The sequence below is a fragment of the Lotus japonicus genome, chromosome 2 (assembly GCF_012489685.1).
Source record: "Lotus japonicus ecotype B-129 chromosome 2, LjGifu_v1.2".
In the NCBI taxonomy this organism is placed as follows: Eukaryota; Viridiplantae; Streptophyta; class Magnoliopsida; order Fabales; family Fabaceae; genus Lotus; species Lotus japonicus.
Window position 1 is genome coordinate 47,531,663 of NC_080042.1, and position 23,416 is coordinate 47,555,078.

The 23,416-nt window shown below is 41.2% G+C and overlaps 1 protein-coding gene across 1 annotated transcript; it reads right to left on the reverse strand.

The window, feature by feature from the left end:
- Positions 1-16,011: 16,011 nt before the first annotated feature.
- Positions 16,012-20,144, reverse strand: LOC130738163 (disease resistance protein Roq1-like). Its single transcript, XM_057590085.1, has 4 exons — positions 19,546-20,144; positions 18,195-19,296; positions 17,733-18,005; positions 16,012-17,620 (listed from the first exon to the last, which is right to left on the reverse strand). Exons 1-4 carry the CDS (start codon positions 20,016-20,018, stop codon positions 16,304-16,306), a joined length of 3,165 nt encoding a protein of 1,054 aa, XP_057446068.1. The 5' UTR covers positions 20,019-20,144; the 3' UTR covers positions 16,012-16,303.
- Between the last annotated feature and the right edge of the window lie 3,272 nt (positions 20,145-23,416).

Sequence of the window (23,416 nt, forward strand, 5' to 3'; positions counted from 1 at the left end):
AGATGCACTTTTTTTCTCCGACACGAGAGTTTTTTAACGAGGCATCCCTTGATGTAAAATTTACGAAAATCAAATACAAAAGGATATTCTCAGCAATACTCCCAACTACTAACCTGAGACGACAGCATGGTGGGAAAAATTCCCTGAAGGTGGCGATCCCAACACGACCTTGATGTCTGGGGATCGCTCCGGAAAGTCTGGCGCTAACCGTAGGCCCTGCAGGCGACGTGTGCGGATAAGTTTCTTATCCAAAGAACCTCCCCGAAATATGGGCGAGTCAAGTCTCCCCGAAACACGGGCGAGCATTTTTAACTAGGCTAAAAGTCTCGGGCAACCTATATGGCCATTGGGCCCCGAGCAACTATAAGACCCCACCTAATAAGGCTGGAGGGGTCACACCTGCTCTTACGAGAAATATGCGTGTGAACAAAAGCCTTGGTCCAATACCGAGCGAAAGTCCTAGATATACATGGCACACTCTCAAAACTTTAAGCACTGAAAAACATGTGCTACGCAACAAGGAAGCGAAAGGCGGAATTCATGGTGGCACCACCCGTAATCACGGTGGCCCGTTTGCCTCGCCCGGTTATGGCGACCAAGGCTGGGTGACCCGCTCGCCCCGCCCATTTATATATTCACTCGTTTTTCATTTTTTCTGATTCATTATTTATCTGCTCTCACATTCATATCAACACATATATAGGGGCATTTATATATTAAAAAAAAAACACTTTTATTCATAATTTTCTTATTACATTTTAAAATGGAGGATTTCTCCTCATAATCCTACATTGACGACGAAACTCTGTTTTTTCAAGCTTTAGGCGGTGTCGTTTGTACTCCAGTTGGACCAAGCTCTGGCAAACCACTTGCCTCTCAGGACCCTCCGCCATGGCTTCAAGTGCATCCTCCACCGCACGAACCTCGGCATAGTTGTCCAACTCCCGCTGGAAAAGGCTTTGAAGTTCCTCTACAAACCCAGGGAATCCTCTGAGAGTCGCGTCCATCTCTGGACTCAGCCCCATTCCTAGCAACTGATTTGTCAGTTGGTAGACGCTTGGATCCTCCGGGTGCCTGACATTGAGGATAAGGTCCTCTTCTAATGCTTTCCTCCTAAGCTCATTGATGCAACTCTCAACGGATGCCATTGTCGAATGTATTACAAGATGAAGAGGCTCTGTGCAGACCGTTATGGGTTCTATGTTATTTATACACTAAGTTCAGTCTCCAGGAGTTAATGCCAAGGCAGTTTCTCGAGGAGTTTTCCTTGAGAAATGGCGCAACCCGCATTAAAGTCATAAGTGTTCCTGGCCGGTGGTCAAGGGTAACCATCCGTTGAAATTTGGGAAAGAGCCGTTTCAGGCACGAGGTTTAGGACTCGTACGGTTCACATCCGAGAGCTCGCACGGCTCGTAGCAGGAACAATGTCGGCGAGAAAGGAAAGCAGGAATAAAAAAGGAAAAAGAAAATGTATGGAAAGCTGGCGCGAAATGAAACGTAGCAGGACAGGGCACAAGCAAAATCTAGAGCTTACATTAAAAAGATAAACTACAAAAAATAGGTTGTAATTACGAAATCGACCTAAAAACTGCTAACTTTCTTTGTTTCCCTCTACATCTTCTGCATTCAGGAAACGATCGGCGACAAAGCCTGGGGGGTCATCGACGCCAACCAACCCAATAGGGGTAACCTTCTTGAACGCCCCCATTTGATGAAGATCGATCTGGGGATGGAAGTGCTGGACTTGGGCTTTGGCCAGGAAAAAGCCACGACCGCGTTCAAAAACGGCGGAGGCAGCGACGTCTGACCTCATTTTTTCCTCTAGGGCTTTCGCGTCGAGCTGAGCTTGAGTCTCCATCATGGATAAAGTTTCATCCTTCTTCGCCAGTTCAGCACGAAGGTGTTCAAGTTCAGTCTCCATTGCAGAAAGGGCTTGATCCTTGGAGGCTATCAGATCCACTTTTGCTTCGGATTCTTCCTGAGCGTCCTGTTGAAGTTTCGCCAGGGCCTTCTCCAAATCGGAAATTTTCTTGTCTCGGAATTCCAAGCTAACCTTGGCACGGCCAGCTTGCTCGGCCAACTCTTTGGAAAACGAGGTTTCTTTGGCATCTAGCTAGGCAAGAAGCGCCTTACGCCCCTCAACAAGTTCAGCGTTGAGGGCGTGGATGCACGCCACCTCTGATCTAAAAGCTTCGACATCTTGGGCGGACTTCTTGTAGTGAAGAAAAGCATGGAACGTTGTCGCCAGTGCGCTTTCTGAAACCCTGTCCAAGCCTTGCTGCTTAACCATTTCATCCATTCTCACAATTTGAGCCGGCGCCAGGGTCAGAAAATATGGCGGTCCTCGATTTGCAGAGCCCGGAGGTGGGGCGGGACTATGATTGGGCGTTGGAACGCTGGCGGATGGCGTCAGGTTCTGGCCGCCAGGTGGAAGGATAACTTTCGCACCGGGAGAAGGCCTGTCGATGCAATCGCCCCGAGCGGGAGCGAGAAAACTGGGGCCACCTCTGGCGGTCTGCCAGGTTGGTTCGACTTAGGAGTCTCCTCAGACTCATAAAAAGCTACGGAGATAACGGGAGTTCGTTCCTCGCCAGAGGACGACGCAGCAGTCACAGAGTGCGATCTCTTTGGGGAAAGGCGAGGAGCCTCCTCGCCGAGAGGCCTTTTTCCACTTGCTTTTGACAAGGACGCTTTGTCGCCCTTCAAATTAATTCAGGGGGGGGGGGGACGAGACGTTCCCTTGCTTCTCAAAGGCGGCCAGGAGGCCCTCACTGACCTGGCGCATTTTTCCTGAAGCAAAGAGCGGCGAGGGTAAGCTAGCAGAAGAAGGGAAGGGCGAAGTAAATAAGGAAAAGGGGGTTTACCGATTACACGTCTGCAGTCTAAAACTGGGAGTCTGGCTAGGAAGCCGATAACAGCTTTGTCCTCAGGGGTTAAGGAATCCTCCGGTGGGTCAATTACTTGAAGCACCTCTTGGGTCCAGTAAAAGGGAAATCGGGTGGTGTCGTCTCTATGGGTGAAAAGCTTAGGATATTCGTGAGACACCACAACCCTGAAGAACTTCCGAGCCAAATCAACGAAAATGTTGGACCAAAAAGGGTTGAAGCGCTGACGTCCGGGTCTAGCTTCCATGGAAACCAGTTACGTGGCGGTGATGACTGGGTGGACACGCGATTGAAGTAGAAGAAGTGGGAAGTTTCAGGCTCTTGCTGAATCACGTCGCAAAGGATTTCAAAGCATCGTAGGAAAGCCCAACTGTTGGGGTGAAGTTGGCTGGGTGCGACATTGATGCTATGAAGCACGGAGCAGAAAAAGGGGGAAAAGGGGAACCTAATTCCCAGACTAGGGAACATGTATCCATACACATAGAAGAAGTGTGGAACACCCACATGGTTGTCTTGAGGAAGGAGCCAAGGACGCTCAGAGGCCGAGCACACGCCAATGACAAATCCCGCCAGTTTCCGTAGAAATTGCACAAATGGATGACCATTGATCCAAGCTGGATATTGGGTTAGGCATTGTCCCGGCGGGCAGAGCCCTAGCGGCAGGAGCTAACAAAGATTCCCAGGTCCTCGTTCGGAAGGCAACGATGTCCTTTTCTTCAAGCGGAGCTCCCCTGGGGGAAGGCAGATTAGCGGGGGGAACACACTGTAAAGGGGTGGCAACGGTGACGTCACGATTATAGTTTCTGGTACGACACTTCGGCGACATCATGAAATGGGTATAAGGAGTCAGGGTTATTTTAAACGTTATGGAGGTCCGCCGGAAGGAAGGGCAGCACGTGGGAAGTTATAAAAGCATAGACTTGCTGAGGAAGACGTGTGTGTCGTGAAAGGATTAGGAGGTAGGGGAAGCAACGTCTTTATAGGCAAAGGGTAATGGTTATGGGCAGTTGTTGGGAAAAATGCGGAACATTGGTGGGAGATCGTGCCCCATAACAGCGGAGGAATGATTGCAGTTGCAGGGTTTCGGAAAGTGGAAATGACTCAGTACGTGGGAATTGCGAACGGTTAAAGATGATTGGTCTAGTATCTAAAACTGACAAGCTTTTGAGGATTCGAGGGGACGTTTCACGGGAGCAGTTGGGATTCTGCAGACCTAGGCTGCCACGTGCCGTAGGCCCTGAGCGCATCGGGGTCCCAAGGTATGGGACACGTGCGTGGGCCACGACGAGGCGAGCAAATCCAGCCTCATCGCCACAAGCTCGCTTGTGGACTCAAGTCGCCGGGGGAACGTGACGAGGCGCTCAGAATTTCAAATTTTTAAAGCTTTAAAATTACCAAGCCATGTTGGCAATTGTTCTTTATTCATGCGCCTTATGTTTGGCATTAGCTAGCTTCTTACGCCCATCGTCTTACCTCTTTTGTTTAAAGAAACACTTAGCTCTCATGCTTCGAGCTCGGTGTCTTGTGGACTTGTGGACTGGGCGAGACCCCCGAGTCCCTCGCCCAGGGGCGCTGGCTTAAGGTGGGAATTACATTAGGGACTTGGGCCCTTGTCCCGGAGGCCCAACTGGCCCATTAGGATGATTTAGAGGCACTAGGCCCAACTCTCCCAACTATAAATAGGAGAAGGATACCAATTGTAAGGGACTCTTAGCTCATTCTATGCAATAACAAGCTTGAAATTCAGTTACTTTCTCTCTCTAAGCGGTTACTGTAACACCCCGTTTTTAATTAAAATAATGTTGGTATTTTATTTTAATTAAGATTATATTGTATGGTGGTTTAATAGGTGATATATTAATACTTTAATGAAATAAAATATTTTTTTTGTGATGCTGGGTGTGTTTTATGAAATGGAAGAGAGCTAGGGGTGAAAGTTAGGATTAAAAATAGAGACAAGGACTAGGAGAGATTTTAGGATTTTTAGTTTAGCCCTTGAGGAATTAGGTTTAGATGGTTTAATAAGGATGGGGAAGCAGCTAAAGAAAAAAAAAATAAGAAAGAAGAGGACGCGTGAAATAAGGAGAAAAAAAAAAGAAGAAGGCTGTGCGTGAAGTAGCAGGAAGAGAGGGAGAGCGGATCGGCTTCGGAGAATTCGATCGGGAACGGGGAGCTGCACTCAATCCAAAGGTAAGGGTGGGATTTTGAGTTTCTAATGGAATTATGGTGAATGATATTAGGGATTTGGGAGATGTAGAATTGTTTCTGTTAATGATGTTCTGGAAATCTGATTTGAAATCCATTGATTTTGGGATTTTCTTTTGTGTGATTGAACGGGGTGAGGGCAGAACCATAGTATGCTAGGAGTTTTGGGTTGAGGTTCCCTTTTGATTTTCTTTATGATCACGCACATAAGGACTGTTAGGTAGCATGCTTGTTAGGTTTTGTGTCTTGTTTGATGAGAAACAACTTTAATCACTTATTTTGGAACATAAAACGGACTGGTCATTTTCCTGGTATGAACCGTGACTTTCGAAGCCTTTTAGAGCCTGTTTAGAGTGCTCGAATAATGTTGCGTTGAACTGAGAAAGTGTAGGCCTTTGAAAGAGCTTTCTGGAATGATATGGTACATAATTTTTGGTTGAGAGACGAGGTCTGTAAGTTCAGTTTAGTAAACCATGTTTTTCTGCGCTCTGTATCTGCTATCTCTGCCAGTGAACTTCAACGTGATTTTTCACCTTGTTAATGTGCCCAGAAAATTCTTTGATGAACTAGAAAGAGGTAGAGTTTTCTGTTAGCTTTTCAAATTGAGGTCATTTGTAATTTTTGAACAAGTAACGAATCCTATAGGTTATCTCTACTGAAATATGTTTCTGCTGTGAGCGTAATTCCTGAACTGCTATATGATTTATGCACGGATTTGATGATGCTGTGCTGCTGTCCAAAATTTCCTGGGCTGGACAGTACACTTCGAGACCTGTTTTCGCCCAGTTAGAGTGCTCAAATGAAGATGTGATCAACTAAGAAATTGTAGGACTTTAAGTTAGCTTTCTAGGCATATAAAATACATGATTTTTGGTTCAGTAACGAATTCAGGAGACCGCTTTTAGTGGCTGGTGTTCCTGCTGTTTTTCCAGATTACGGAAATTCTGATTGTTTTGGAAATATAATTAGATTTAGCTTACATGTTGTATGAAAGTTAGTGTCTTTATGTTCCATGTATTAGCTATGAGGATGATGCATGTGGCTGAACACCTTTAGCATGAAATCCATAATTTATTTACCATATGTGATAGCTTCTTCCATGATTGCATGCTTAAGTGAGTTGTTTCATTGATTTGGTGCCAAAATTGCCTAAGATGTCAGGGTAATTGTATAGTTGATAAAAATGCATGTGTGCTGAATTGTGTTGTTTTAAGCGATGTTAGTGATGTAGTGATATAGGCGCAATGCCTCATGTTGAAGTGATGATTATTAGATGTATACGTCCTTTTGAGTCGCATAGCATCTGCATACTCTGTGATGGCCTGTATTGGCGATTTGTGATGAAGGCTTATGTCTTGTGCCTCCAATAATTGGCAATTCGTGATGAGGGCTGAAGCCCTGTTGGTACCACATACATATGCATAGTCATTGTTGTGTTCGAATTGTATCCGAGTCGATGACGTTATTTGTGACTGTTTTAGTAACTGAGCTATATGAATATAAATAGAAGTGGTGTGGCATTAATCTAGCATATTTATTGCCATTCTTATATTTATGATACTCGATATCTCACCCCTTCTGTTTGAATGTTACCCTTGTTGGTAACGTGCAGGTAATTAGGAGGAGTAGTCTATAGCCTTTATTTCGAGTTGGAGTCCTTGCTCTGATACGTAGCACTCGGGGGGGAAATGGACGCTTGTTTTCCTTCTGTTATAATTTGAATTAAGTTGTTATTTGAGAAGTTGTTTCTGTTTTAAGTTGTGGGCAAGATACTATGTTTTCTTTAAGTTTTAAAGACACTGGATTCGCTGCATAACTATTTGTCAAAGTGAACTAGTTCAAAGACTAATTAACTGTCACAAGAGCATTTAAGTTTATTTATGAGTTCATCTCAAAGTTTATGTGCTATGTATCTGTTACAGGAGCATTATGATAATGTTTTAAGTGATTATGTAATGCCCCATGAGTGTTAGAATTTTTATCACTCTGATATTTGCAATACATATACCGTTTAGAATTGGGGTGTTACAGTTACACTCTCACTTCTCTCTAGAAATCTCGCATCACGTTCCTTGCATCTTAGGTACTGTACCTCATCTCATTGTTCAGGATGGAACAAGTTGGATCAGAAAAGGGATTCCCTTGATGCTTGGACAGCCTTGAAGTGCTAACCATTGGTGTGGAAAGAGGATTGCAGTCAGTCATCAGAGTCTTAGCAAGAAGATCTCTAATGTACTTCTTCTGAGTGAGTAACAAAGAACCATCCTTAAGCGGCTGGACTTCCACCCCAAGAAAATAATGAAGATCACCTAGTTGTTTCAAAGAAAAATGTGCATCAAGTTGATCAATAAACTGTTGAATAAGAAAGGAGGAATTCCCAGTTAAGATGATATCATCTACATAAACCAAAAGATATACAACAGCACCATCTTGAGTGTAGATGAAAAGTGAGGGATCACACTTGCTTAGTCTAACTTGAGATGAAGGAGAGCTGAGTGGAGCCTTTCAAACCAAGCTCGGGGAGCTTGTTTGAGGCCATATAAAGCCTTATGGAGCCTGCACATAGGGGATTTGTCTGCTGATTGGAAGCCAGGGGGCTGGTCCATGTAGACCTCTTCTTGAAGAAAACCATTCAAAAATGCATTGTTCACATCAATTTGCTTAAGCTGCCATCCATGAGTAAGAGCCAAGGTTAGAATAACCCTTATGGTGACTGGTTTTACTACGGGTGAGAAAGTCCCAGTGTAGTCAAAACCAGGTTGTTGATGGAAGCCCTTGGCCACAAGTCTGGCCTTGTATTTATTTATTGAACCATCAGGATTTTCCTTGGTCCTAAACACCCATTTGCATCCAATTGAGGTTCTGTTAGGAGGTAAAGGAACAAGAGACCAAGTCTGATTCTTGAGTAAATCATTGTACTCTTCCTCCATAGCTTTATGCCAAAGAGGACTGGCCATGGCTTGCTTGACACTAGTAGGTTCTGTATGTGTAAGAACGACTGAAGGATTGATCCTAGGTTGTACAATACCATTTTTGGATCTAGTTATCATAGGATGGGTATTAAGAGAAGGTTGTGGTGGTGCAGGGGCAGGTGATACTGAAACAGTGGGAGAAGAATGAAGTGGTTCAGAAACAGATGACTGGGAAGTTGGGGTAGTGGGTGATGGGGAAGGAAGGGAAGGCTCTTGAAAAGAAGAAGGTGGAGAAGAATCAGGTGGTGGGGGTGTTTGTATGGATGGACAAATAGGAATAAAGGATGGTACTGGTGTAGAAAGAATTAGGGAAGGTGAACCAGAAACAGAAGGAAAAAAGTGTGGGATAAGGAAAATGAGTCTTATAGAAAACTACATCTTTAGAAATCAGTAGTTTTCCCTCAGGAGTAAGGCATTTATAACCTTTATGAGAGGGAGAGTAGCCCAAGAAAAGGCACTCTTGAGACCTAAAGGCAAACTTATGAGCATTATATGGTTTAATAAGTGGAGAGCAGGAACATGCAAACACTCTTAAAAAATGGTAATTAGGTGGTCTTTTAAAAAGTAAGCAGTATAGGACTGAATTTTGAATAGACTTAGAGGGTAATCTGTTTATGAGATACACAGATGCAAGGAATGCATGATCCCAATAAACAAGAGGCATGGATGCATGAGCTAAGAGGGTGAGGCCCAAATCAACAATGTGTCTATGTTTCCTTTCTACAACACCATTTTGGTGGTGTGTATGAGGACAAATGACTCTATGTTGAATACCTTGGGTTTTATGAAAGGTAGAAACTGGTCTGAATTCACCTCCCCAATCAGATTGAATGGCTTTAATTTTATGGTTATATTGCAATTCAGCCATGAGCTTAAATTGTTGAAAAACAGATAGAGTTTCAAATTTTTCCTTAAAAAAATATATCCGAGTAAAACGGGTATAGGCATCAACAAAAGACAAATAGTATTTAAAACCATTAGTGGATACACAAGGGGCTGGACCCCACAAATCACAATGTACTAATTCAAGAGGAAAGGAATACACACTAGTAGAAAGAGAACTAGGCAGTATATGTGACTTGCCTAAACAACAAGCATAACAGAAATCAGTCATATCTCTAGAAGACAAATGAATATTACAAGATTGAAGAACAGCTTGCAAAGCATCCTTGTGAGGATGACCTAACCTGCTATGCCAGATTAGGAACTTATTAGTAGTAGTAGTAGTTATGGTATTGACAATGTCGAAAGATGGAGATCTATCAACACTGGAAAGAGAAGCAAGTAAGCCAGGAAAGGAGTATAAACCATCAGCTCCCACATGGCCTTGGAGAAGGACTTGGTGAGAAGCCTGAGATTTGACAGAACATGTGTTAGGATGAAATTCAAAAAAGACTCCATTATCTTTAGCAAATTTGCTAACACTAAGCAGATTTTTAGTGATTTGTGGAACATGCAATAGCTTGGTTAAAGACAATGTAACTCTAGAATTTAAAGGAGAAGGGAATAGAGTAGAACCACTAGAAGCAACTGACAAGCCCTGGCCATTTCCTACAAAGATGTGATCAGGCCCTTCAAAGGGATCTGGATATTGAATATTGTTGCCATGAGGTGTAACATGATGTGAGGCCCCTGAATCTGGGTACCAAGAGGCAACTAAGCCTGCTGCTGGTGTGTGTGTCATGTAAGCCTAAGCATTCTGAACTGAGGCAGAGGAAGGTGCTTGTGATGATGCCTGAGACGAAGTAGGCCTAGCAGCAGCAGTAGAGAATGGAGGGCTTGGAAACCAAGGTGCTGAGTAGTTCCACTGTGAATGCTGTGGAGGGTAACCTGGAGGCCTAGGATATGACTGAGGCCAGGATCCTTGAGAGTTCCAAGAGGAAGCTGGAGGTCCATAAGCAGCAGGAGAATGCTGAGAAGCATACTGTGCCTGAGGATCCTGAGAAGCATACTGTGGTGGTCTGGGAACATAGGAAGGATTATATCTGTGAAAGAAAATGGATACTGAATGACCTCTTTTGTTGCAAACTTGATACCAGATGGCACCTCTACCACGTCCACAACCACCACCTTTGTTATTGCGATCATTTCTGGAATTGCTTTGTGAATCTGACTGGTAACCAGTTGCTGGCTGTTGAGGAGCAGAATATTCAGGCTTATATGTGTCTGAATCAGTAGAAGACTGAGTAATTGGCGCTGAATGTGTAAGATTGACAGAGAAATCAGTGGAGGCTTTCTTAGTCTTTGCTACTCGTGCCTCATGTGCCAAAAGCAAAGGCTCAACATCGCTGAGATCCATATTCTGAAAACTAGTATTCATATTCACCATAGTGACAAAAGATTCATATTCTGATGGAAGTGCATCAAGAACAACATCCAATTGTTCACGCAAACTAACTGGATCTCCAACAGAGGCCAAGGAATCCGAAATTGATTTGACATGAGACATAAATTCATCAATTGAACGATTACCTAGAGTTGAATTGCGCAACTCAGAACGTAATTGGCGCGATTTGGCATGAATTTGCGACTGATTGTTGGCATGAATCTTGTTCCATAACTGGTACGAATGATGACACCCGATCATCTTCGTAAGAACTGGAGCAGAAAGAGTAGTCTGAAGCCATGAGCGTAGGAACGCATCATGCCGTTCCCATCGACGGTAGCTATTGCTGACAATCGCTGAAACGCGATCAGCTTCACTCGCGAAACGTGGTGGAATGACTGGATCTTCAAGAAACGAGCTCAATTGATGCGCGATGATGATTGGCTCAACCTGCTGCTTCCAGAGCAGGAAATTTTTGTCGTTAAGCTTCTCTGTGATGACATGCGATAGAGAATGGTGTTTCGAAGAGAACAGAGGCATCGCATCAAGCGATTGTACAGGATCTGAGTGCGGTGGTGACAGCGGTGAAATCGGTGGCGGTGGAGTAGTCGGTGGTGACGGTGTGGAGCCATATCACCGGTGAGAGACTAGGCTCTGGATACCATAACAGATAGAAAACTGAAAGAGAGAGGAGAGAGAGAGAAACTGTAATTGATTCACTTATGAGAATAATGGGTGACTACAACTCTGTGTTGGTCACAGTATATATAGTACAAGTATTGTGTACAATTACCTATCTACCCTTGCTAACAAACTTGTTATACAATGTATAGTATAAGACCTGATAGTATTAGGTCTGATAGTATAAGCCCTGATAACTTTCTTATACTATCCAGCGTTTGGCCATACTCTGTATAATTTACCATATCGTTTAAATTAATTAATTTTATGTTTAGTGAAGTATTGAATAATGATATATAATAAAAATCAAATATTGAGGTGATTATAACAGTGGTGGCGGTGGTGATGGAAGTGGTGGTGGCAATGATGGTAGGTTGGTGTTGGTGGCGGTGGTGGTGACAGTGGAGATAGGTTGGTGGTGGAAGCGATGGTGGTTGTGGTGGTGGCGATAATAGGGTGGTGGTGGTGGTGGTATGGCTGTGGCGGTGGCGGCGACAGTGGTGGTGATCGGGTGGTGGCAACGATGGTGGTTGTGGTGTTGGCGACGATAGGGTGGTGGCAATGGTGGTGGTGGTGGTGGTGGCGATAGGGTGGTGGTTGTGGTGTCGGTGGTGGCGGTAGGGCGGTGGTGGTGGTGGTGGCGGCAACACCAGTGGTGACGGTAGGGCGGTGGTGACGACAATGGTGGTGATCGGGTGGTAGCGGCAACACCGGTGGCGGTGGTGGTGCCAATGGTGGTGTAAGTTGGCAGCAATGGAGGGTGGTGGTGATGGTGACTTATATGTCACAACCTTATCATGCCTTATCTATCACTCACATGATGAATTAAATAATACGTCATTTTAACGTATAAGGGGACTTTGATGGATAAGCTTATACAATACAATGTCATCACCAAACAATGAATAAACTCATAATGTATTATATAAACTTGTACTATCATGCCTAATACGGCGTGCCAAACGAGCCATTATATTCTATTATACCTATTATACATAAACGCGTCCAATTTTTCCCACTCTTTGATTTCATGAGCCTCTATGCCTCAAACAAGGAAAAATCCACTCACTGCCCCATCGCAAGACCTGACAGGTTCGGTCTGTGCCATCAATGCCAACAGGTTGATATTGTGTCGGCTTCTTCAACAATGCTACTCTGTATAATAGTCCCTGCTATGGATCTATTTTGGCCAGAAGTTACACCGTGCTTACGATCATATGGCATGTGATATTTTAGTTCATATGAAACCATAACATAGTGCCATTCATGTTCTGAATATACTCCTTCAAGAACACCCTGCTCAAATTTGTGCTGAAGATCACTCAGAACAACACGGAGATGTAGAGGTTCTGTCACATTTTCAGCAGGAATTATATAAACAGATGAAAAGGATATCAGGTAAGTGCCATTGATGAACACCCAAAACCTGAGTTCTACCACTGCTCCGTCTATGTCCGCACAAAGATCAGGTTTCCCAACAAGCACTAGAGTGGCGGTAGGAAATATTTTGCGAACCCGAAAATAAGTCGATGATTCCCTGAGTCTTTGGGGCAGTACCATAAGCGGAGGCGCAACTTTGTCCGTTGCAGAATATGCATGGATCATGATTTTGTTGCTTATATACATATATAATAACACGGACAGGGTAAGTTGGAATCTTCGTCCCATAAGTCGACCATATATGCAGAATCCGTACCAGGGTATTGGAAATCATTGCAGCAAAAAGAAGAAAGCACAAATATCCTTCTGATTTCACTTCTTCTTCAACTCTAACCGGTTTGAATAATTGACATCCTCTACCCCCATAAACAGTTATCACCTCAAGTTTAGGCAACGATCGAATACAACCTGGAAGCCATTTGAGATTTATGCACCTGCGAAGGTACAATCGTACAAGCCCAACCAGATTTTGGATTGAAAATGGCAATTCTTCTATGGAAGTATGGTCCAAATAAACATCTCGAATATTTTCCATAATTCCTTCTACTTCTGGAAACCTCTGAAGACAAGTGCACCACCTAAGATCAAGATTCTCAAAAGATGGCAACCTGATGGCACGTCCCAAAGTTCAAAGCTGGATGCACCCTTGAGCACTCAACAAAATTAGTTTAGCAAGATATCCAACTGACTCATGGATTTCAATTAAATTTCTACAGTTATCAACACACAATGCCCTTAAATTTGGGAGTCCAGAAAGGTCAGGTACTCTTAAGAATGTACAATCTTCAAAATCCATAGACCATAAAACTCAAAAGACTCAAACATCTGCAAAACAATAACATATGCATTGGTACTATGAAATTACAATGTTAAATAATGGAATTATTAACTAAGATTAATGTACTATGAAAAGATCACAAATGAGAATGAGATTAATAAGTTAGTTACTAATTGAATAAAAAAGTTGTAAGATGAGAAACCTAATTTTTATGAAAAAATTATTTATTTCTAATACTAATAGTCCTTCAAGTTTCTAGAAAAAATACCAAGAAAAGAATCAAACTTTCTCATTGCATTTGCTGGGGGGCTTTGCATAGAGCAAGGCAAACATCTGGCTTAGTGATCTAATTACCAAAAAAAACGAAACATATAAAAAAGAAAAAATAATGATACGTTGCTGTACTGATTATATGCAGGAATAAAATGAAACGTAAAATATGACAGAAAGTCTTACTCATATGCTCTACCCCTCAAATCCACAGCAGCTTTTCAAAGATAAATTGCAGTTTCTCTCTATTGATGCGGCTTTTGGATTTCAAGACCAGCGCTTCATAGTCAATATGTTCATCACAAACAGAAAAAAACATGTGACCATTTTCAACCATGGAAACCATTGACATATAATACATATTTTCAGAGAGAGAAAATGACAGAAATAATCTCTAAGCAAGAGAAGTTCTCTGTGTTCATTACTTATTATTTTGGACAGAAGCTCTGTGTTCGTTACTTAATGTGTGTAGAACTCATTACAATTATATATAGCTGATCTGATTGGATACAGATCAGTTATATTCTATTTGGATTGTGATAACCATTTAACAGGGAATATAAGCAAAAAACTGGAAAGATTAAAGATAATATTGTAATTGGAGCATCCCCACACCGCTACTTGTCAAAATCTGAAATTTTGTGGGTTGACAATTGAAATATTTATGTCTATAGTGTTTCTAACAAATGGTAATCTTATAACTACAAGTTACACATGAAAAAGTGACTGCTGCCAGAACCATATCAGTATGCAAAAACTTTTTTTAATTGAGATTAAAACTTGTTCTAATAGGCATGTAAGTTGAATCAGAATTAGCAGTTAGCACTATTTTAAGGCTTGATGTGTTAGCTTTCCAACAAAACAAATGACACTCAAATCATCAGACCAACAGATCCAAGTTCTCCTCTATTATTGAGAAAGGGCTGTGCTCTCTAAAATGGTTCCTCATGCTAGATTTCCGAATTCTGGATTCCCGAGACCTGGACTTCCGGAACCTGGATTTCCGAAATTGTTGATGAAACATTGTCCAGGCCCTAGGGAGAGAAAATTCAGTTTTCATTTGCAGCAGATAGGCCAAGCTACAAGTGGGTTCGTTCCAAAACCTGGATTTCAAAAAATGATGTCCTCTCTGCGTAGGTTTCTGGATTAATGCTTTTTGAGTATAATAGTCCCAGTTATGGTTCTGTTTTGGCCCGAAGTTACATGCTTAAGCTCATATGGCATGTGGGATTTTAGTTCATGCGAAATCATAACATGGTACCAATGTACCATTCATGTTCTGAAAATACTCCTTCACCAACACCGTGCTCAAATTTATATTGTAAATCAGCCGCATCAACATGGAGATGTAGTAGATATACGGTCCCCTTTTTTGCAGGAATTATATACATACATGAAAACGGAAACTGGCCAAAGGCATGGAGGAACACCCAAAACCTGAAGTCTATCACTACTCTATAAATGTCAATACAAAGATCAGACATCCCTTCAAACATTAGAGTGACTGCAGGAAATCTGAACCAAAACGAACCTGATGATTCCCTGTGCAGTTGGAGCAATGCCATAGACCAAAAAATTTTGTCCTGTGCAGAATATACATTTTCACTGCTTACACGTATAGAAGACGCATAGGTACACGGGAACAAGTGATTAACGCGTCCTTGAGGGGAAAGCAACTTCTTGACCTGTAACAGGTTCAAATAATTGCCATCCTCTTCATCCATAAAGAGTGATCACCTCAATTTTAGGCAATGATCGAATGCTACTCGGAAGCCATTTGAGATTTGGACAACTGTGCAGCTACAGTCGTTCAGTCCCAATCAGATTTTGAATTGAATATGGCCATTCTTGTATGGCAGTATGGTCCAAATAAACATCTAGAATATTTTCCATCGTTCCTATGGCTTCAGGGAAACTTTCAAGGCATTGACAGTGCCTGAGATCAAGATTCTCAAGAGATGGCAACCTGATAGCACGTCCTATAGTACGGAGCTGGATGCACCCTTAAGAACTCAGCATAATTAGTTTATCAAGACATCCAACAACATCATGGATTTCAATTAAATTTCTGCAGTTATCAACGCACAATGCCCTTAATTTTTGGACTCCAGAAAGGTCTGGTACTTGTCTTAAGAATTTACAATCAGCAGCAGTTTCAACCAGTCAAAGAATTAATTTATCATTGAATTTTTGCATGACTAGCTCACCGGTAAATGGATAATCCTTTAACTTGTCCTTCTATGTTTCATAATTTTTAGACACAATTCAACACCCATTCTTGTGACCATTTCAGGAAATTCAGTGGGTCGCCTTATGTAAGAGGTCCATGGTGGGAAAAACATTGGAGGTGGATGAGGGAGAATTGAAGATTAACTACCTTGTGCATGAGGCCAGGAAGGACTATAGTAATAGCTTCATGGCGGAATCCATGCTATGTTGAAGCTGATCATAACGTCATGTCAAAAGAAATTGAAGACCAAATCTTAATTTTCTGAGTACCTTTTCATTTTCACACATTACAATTTATCTAGTAACTAATTAGCCCTGAAAGTCGCATCAGTTTAATAAAAGGAATATTCAAGAACGATGGAAATAACTAAACAGTAAGAATACTTAAATAAAAAGGTGTTAAATTTAACACGCCACTGACCACCCAACCAATTTAACTCTCACCCCCTCACTCCCTCTTCACTCTCCTTCACTTTCCTTCCTCACTTCCACACCATACACTTTCCCTTTCTCCTCTTCATTCTCCTTCACTTTCCCATGCATTTATTTCTTCATCTTTTCTACTGCTACTGCTAAACTCAGTTCCGGTTTCTACTGCTAAACTCAGCATCCATTTTGGTTTGACTAAATTTTTCTTGGGACTTACCGCAGCTTGACTTGAATTATAAATTGGACTAATAAATGGTCCAGCCCCTATTTGCTGATCGGGCCATGTCAAAAGTGGTCTAGCTCCAATTCCAAGACCTGGATTTCCGAAAATGATGTCATCTGTGTAGGTATCTGGATCAATGCTTTTGAGTGGAATGGTCACTGTTATGGTTGTGTTTTGGCCTAAAGGTACACGCTTATGATCATACATGTGGCATTTTAGTTCGTGGGAAAGCATAACATGGTACCATTCATGCTCTGAAAATACTTTTTCACGAACACCTTGCTCAAATTTGTATTGAAGATTCCTCACATCAACAAGTAGATGTAGAGGTTCTGTGATTGTTACCTTTGCTGCAGGAATTATACAAGTAGATGAAAAAGAAAACTGGTCAAAGCCATAGAGGAACACCCAAATCCTGAAATCTATCACTGCTCCTTCAATGTGCATAAGAAAGTCAGGCTTCCCTTCAAAAATTAGAGTGACTGCAGGAAATCTTTTACGAAACCAAAACGAACCCGATGGTCTCCTGTGTGGTTGGGGCAATGCCATAGGCCGACAAATTTTGACCTGTGCAAAATATCCTTGGATAACATTTTCACTGCTTACACATATATAATACACATTGGTAATGTAATTCCCGCGCCATAGACGGGGAAGTGGGAACACTTTTGATTTTACTTCTTCTTGACCTCTAATGGGTTCAAATGATTTCCACCCTCTTTGTCCATGATTAGTTATCACCTCAAGTTTAGGCAACGATCGAATGATACTTGGAAGCTGCTTGAGATTTTGACAACTGCGCAGGTACAGTCGTTCAAGCCCAATCAGATTTTGAATTGAAAATGGCAATTCTTGTATGGCAGTATGGTCCAAATAAACATCTCGAATATTTTCCATAATTCCTTCTACTTCTGGAAATCTCTGAAGACATGTGCACCACCTAAGATCAAGAGTCTCAAGAGATGGCAACCTGATGGCACGTCCAAAAGTATGAAGCTGGATGCACCCTTGAGCACTCAACAGAATTAGTTGATCAAGAAATCCAACTGAATCATGGATTTCAATTAAATTTATGCAGTTATCAACGCACAATGCCCTTAATTTTGGGACTCCAGAAAGGTCTGGTACTTGTCTTAAGAATTTACATTCTTCAAAATCCATGAAACTCAGAGAGTCAAACATCTGCAAAACAATAACATAGGCATTGGTATCACAATTTCTTTGGGGTATATTAACATATAAAGAATAAAGGGATAACAAACACATTAAAGTAACAAGAAAAACAAATACATGCCTTGATTGGTTTGTCCAATATAAGACAGCTATTTGGCAAACTGAGAATGAGGAGTTCCTTGGGATGAAAATCAAAGGGTAAAGAGGGTGATGGATATCCACTCCAGTCTAGCACTCGTAAACTATTGGGAAGATGTTTGGGAGCAATAGAAAAGTGTGCATCTCCAACAATAAGAACCCTGAGATTTCTCATCTTCTTGAATGCTTTTCCATTCCAATGCACTCTTTTCTCTTCGTGTGAGTACAAAATTATGACTTCAATTTTATTGGTTCCCTTCAAACACGAAGCGTAAGTAAGAAATTGACAAACTATACGCCTTGCTGCCAAGTAATTGTGTAAACATATTGCTATAAACAAGCAGGTCTAAGAATCATGTCAACTTGAACTTATTCATTGAAATTTTAAATAGGAAAGTAATGGATTATAGAAATTAAAAAACATGTTGAATGATTGCAGACTTACTGTATTTTCTTGCAAAACATGAATGATGTCCTCATCAAACCACAACCTACTACGTTCGCCAGGCTCAGATGATTCCTGTTTAACAATTTCTCTACCCATGTCCTTAATCAAATCATGCATTCTTACACAACCCAACTCATCAATCTTCATCAGAGATCTGTCAATTAAAACTCCAATACTGTAATTGGGATGAAAACCACGGACATGTAGAATTTCTTTGACATATGATATTTTGTATTTATTGAAGTAACAAGCAATGTCAAGGAAAACTTTCTTCTCATCTTCCTCCAAACCATCATAACTTATTTTCAGCATTTCATGAATCTCTCTATTAGGAACTTGTTTATATTTATCCAATGCAGAATTCCATTCATCAACTCCTTTACTATACAAGTTAGAACCTAATACTTCCAAAGCCAAAGGAAGGCCCCTGGCATAAGAAAGGAAACGGTCTAAAATATGTTCATAACTAGGATCAACTTTGTTACTTTTGAAGGCATTCCAGCTGAACAATTCAAGAGCTTGTTTCTGGTTTAACTCTTTAACCTCATAAAACTGCGCCACTCCATGAGTAGCTAACAAATGCTTGTCTCTAGATGTAATAATGATTCGGCTGCCTTTGCCAAACCAATCATATCCCCCAGCAACTGCCTTTAATTGCTTGAGTTTGTCCACGTCATCAAGAATCAAAAGAATCTTCTTTCTTCCGAGCTTCCTTTTTATCAGTGGAATTCCATGATTGATGTCTCTAATTTTAACATCTTCTCCAAGAATATCAGAAAGTAGTGTTTCTTGGAGTTGTTTAAGGCCATGGTTATTAATTGCTTTTTCTCTAATATCGGCAAGAAAGCACAAGCCATCAAATTGATCTGCAATCTTGTTATACACAGCACGAGCAATTGTGGTTTTACCTATTCCACCGATCCCACAAATCCCTACCATGTTGTCACACTCATAAGACACAAGCTGAAGAAGCGATTCCACTTGTAGCACTGGAGACTCTAGCCCAACTGGGTTATCAGCAACATGTAAAGGACTGTGATTGAGATTTTTGGAGACCATATCAACGATGCTTATAATAAATTTATATTCAGATTGAGACCTGCACATTGTTAAAGATGATGTTAAGAGAAAGTAATGCATTATAGTTATGTTTATTTCATTTGCTTCAATCATAAACTCGTGCTTATATGCTTTCTGAATGGTAACTCATCATCTCTCATGTTTATTCATTTTTCATGTATTATTTCTTTTTCCTTGAATATTGATATGGAAATTACAAGGCAGAGAATAAAAATAAAGGTAATGAAACGACATAATACATATATAATAAAAGGATGATGTGAATTACCCCTGTTTGAAGTGCCAGCCACTTAGGTTAGCTGCTTCATATAAAGCCTTCCTCCATTTCTGAACCTTGCCCTTGTCATATTTGAACCTTTCCTCATGTTTTGCCAAAGCTTGTGCATAACTCCCAGTCTGATGCCGGACTTTTGACGGATCAACATCATAAAAGATTGGCCAAACTAATCGACCTTGTGCTTTTAAGTGCTCAAGGATCGTGACAAGTTCATCCAAACAAAATGTGGACTCTGCATAGTTTTCAGAGAACACCATGATGGCAGTCCTAGATTCTATGATGGCTTTGACAAGAGCTGGCCTGATTTCTTCCCCTTTTCTAAGCTCTTCATCATCCAAGAAGGTGTGGATTCCTTTTTGATCCAAAGAGTTGTAGAGACTACCAGTGAAGTTATTCCGGGTATCTTCCCCTCTAAAATTGAGGAAGACATCATAAGTCCAATCACAAGTGAAGGAAGACATCATGATAACTTCAGTAACTGCGGTACATGCAAGAACTTGAAAATGATGATAGGAACCAAAGAGAACGACAAGTTATCAAAGAAACTCCAAAGTCTGTCAATGGTGAGAACTGAGTCAACAGCAAGAGGTTGTGACTTGTGTGGTCTAACCGAAACCAAGTGGCTTAAATCTGTTATAAATTATCAGTAAATTAATAAAACTTATCAGGACACTAACACTATGTTTGGTTGTGAAGAGAGAGATAGAGAAGAGATATTAGAGAAATAGGTAAGAGATAGAGTAGATTTAGAGGTTGTTTGATATGGTAGAGATAAAGGAGAGAGAGATGAGAAATAATGAGGTGAAAGAGAGAGAAAAATTAACTTTTGATTAAAATAATATTTTTTTATAAGAAAGGTGTCAGAAAGCAGATAGTGGCGGTTCAGAACCGCCACTAAATGCTAAGAAAAGGACAAAAAATAATAGTGGCGGTTTGGAACCGCCACTACCGGCGCTTAAAGTAAAAAAAAAAAAAAGGTGTCAGCTAGAATCTCTTCGCAAAACGCGAAGAGGGTAAAAAGTGGAAAAAAACTCACCCTCTATCTCTCTCTCCCCTACATTAATACTAGGGGTGTACAAGACCCGGCCCTACCCGCCAACCCGTCCCGGCCCAAGCCTTTAGGGTCGGGTTGAACCCGGCCCGATCATTAAAAGAGACCGGTTCGGGTTGATCTTTGAGTTACCTGACTTCGGGTAGGGTCGGGTTCGGGTTGACACTCGGGTCATCCGGCCCGTCCCACATATATATTTTATAAAATTTTAATTTGTTATAATGATTAAAATGTGATACATGGTGCTCAAATTTATCTTACCACTTACATGAAATTAAAAGGTTTAACATTTACATTATGAATTAAATAAACGTTGGTCAAACTATTGACACTTTCATGCTCTAACAAGAGAAAATCATGTGTGTGTATTATGCATATGAGAGACAAGTGAAGAAATGATCAAACAAAATGTAAACCTCTCAAGTGCAATAGATTATGAAAGAATTGGATTCTTTCAAGTTATTTCTTCTAAAAAATAGTTCCAACATATAACTCTTTTAGTATGTTATTATCTTTAAATTTTACAATTAGTATCAAATAGTCTTATACTTATTGTCCCTCAGGCCAACCCGGTCCCGTCCTACATAGACCCGTCCTAAATTGGACCCGCATAATGTCGGGTTGCTTCGGGTCTAGGGACGGGTTAGGGTCTACGAATTGACCGATCAATATTTAGGGCCGGGTTAGGGTTAACCAAAACCCGTCCCAACCCGTCCCTTGTACACCCCTAATTAATACACAACCAAACAACCACACACAACCCATCTCTCTCCTATCTCTCTCTTCTCCCTCAATCTCTTCTCAACCTCTCTCATACCAAACATAGTGTAATACTCTTTTTGAAACGAGAGTTCACGATTAATTGTACTTCATAATACTTTTCAGGAAAATTTAGTATTCCCTCACATTTTTTTTTCTTCATCGGAAAAAGTATTCCCTCACATGAAGAGAATTAACTGCATAATTTTAATTTTAAGAAATATTTATTTTAAAATGATTTTGAACTACTAACTTACTTCGGTGCCCACTAGGGTGGGCAAGTTATAAACCGGTCCACCGGTGGACCAGAGGGTAACTTTGTCTTTTCCCCTTCCTTTACCCTTTTCCTTTTCCCTTACATTTCTCTTAGTAAATTCTAGCAGAGGTTGCGCTGTCAGAAACCCTAAACACCAGTTGCAGAATCAGGGCACAAATCATCAATTGCCACACTCCAACCATGTCTTCATTGAGAGAAGCAGACTCGAGCTCATCTTGCCACAATCGAAAAGCTCCAACCCAGACCCAGTGGAGAAGCAGAATCGGAATCAGATGATTGCGTGGCGCCGCGGCCGGACTGGGCGATCAAGGCGGTGATGATGGCGTTGGAGAGGGCGAAGACGAAGAGAGGGCTCCAGAGGCAGCCGACGGAGAATCGGAGAGCGGAAGGGAGGCGAGTGAGGATCCATGAGAGAGCGAGGCAGATCTGGCTGTTCATAGATGCTTCAAGTTCATAGCTTTTTAGTTGTTCATCTCCTTTCCATCCCCTTCAGATCTAGTTATTTTAAGTTTTATGGAATTTATTTTGTGTTTTCAGTTGTTTCTATAATTGATTTCTGGAATCAGTTTTTGGGTTGACTGCGTAGCGCGGCTGCCACCAGATTGAGCCATGTATGGATTTATTTTGAGGGCTGGAGACCCTTGTGCGTGCTGTTATAAGACCACCTCGCTGTGTCACTTGCTTTTCAACAGATTTTAAAAACCATTGGTACTGTAGGCAGATTTTGAGACCTTATTTTTGCTGGAATTGAAGGTAGTGGATTGCTCTTGTTGTTTCGTGAATATTGGTCTTGGATGAACCATGATTTGTGTACTGTGTGGATCTGAATTAGGTGGGTTAGTGAGTATTTAATATTCATTGTAATACTCTTAGAGCTGAATATTGGTCTTGGATGAACCATGATTTGTGTACTGTGTGGATCTGAATATTGGTCTTGGATGAACCATGATTTGTGTACTGTGTGGATCTGAATTAGCGTTTTTGTTGGAAGGGGTGGAGGGATGGACTAGAATTTTGTATCAGGCTACATTCTGTAGCAGTTTAGTTTTCTCTTTTGCCTGTTTTAGAGCTGTCAATATGGGTTCCAACCCGCGGGCCAGCTCGACGGGAAATTAGTCGGGTTGGGTTGGTTAAATTCCAGTTCGAAAAGTACTTGGGTTAGTGCAACCCGGCTCGTTTAACCCGCGGGTTAGACGGGCCAACCCGCGGGTCAAGCGAGCCAACCCGTCGGGTCAAAGTTATTTTTCATTAAAATTTTTATTTTATTTCTCTTTAATTTCAGGTTAGTTTTATTGATTAATTTTAGATAGAAAAATGGAAATTTTAATTTCTTTTAATTTGAGTCAATTTTTTATGTTTTATTTATTGTTATTATATTATTTATCTCATTTTAAATGTGACAGTAAAATAATTATGTTCTTAAATCCTGTAAACTAAATTCTTTTTCTATATTTCAAATGTAAGATAAAAATAATTACGTTGATAAACCTTTTTTTTATGTGTTGATACCAATTTCTATAGGTATTTTTTTTTAAATTATTTTTTATAACATTTTAAACAATTTCTAATCCAATTTCGCAATTTTTTATATTTATTTCACTCAACCCGCGAGTCAGCCCGCCAACCCGTGAGCTCGTAGCGAGCCGGGTTGGGTTCATATTTGTCTCTCTCGTTAAGACCCCGGGTTGACACAACTCAACCCGTTTTCAACCCAACCCATACGGGCTGACCCATATGGGACGGGCTGGCCCGTATTGACAGCTCTACTGTTCTGT

Coding starts and splice junctions, on each gene's coding strand:
- LOC130738163 (XM_057590085.1), bottom strand. CDS start 20,018: ATGATGTCTTCCTTCACTTGTGATTGGACTTATGATGTCTTCCTCAAT. Junction 19,297..19,545: donor GGCTGGCACTTCAAACAGGG/GTAATTCACATC, acceptor AACAATGTGCAG/GTCTCAATCTGAATATAAAT. Junction 17,621..17,732: donor TATTGGACAAACCAATCAAG/GCATGTATTTGT, acceptor ATTGTTTTGCAG/ATGTTTGACTCTCTGAGTTT.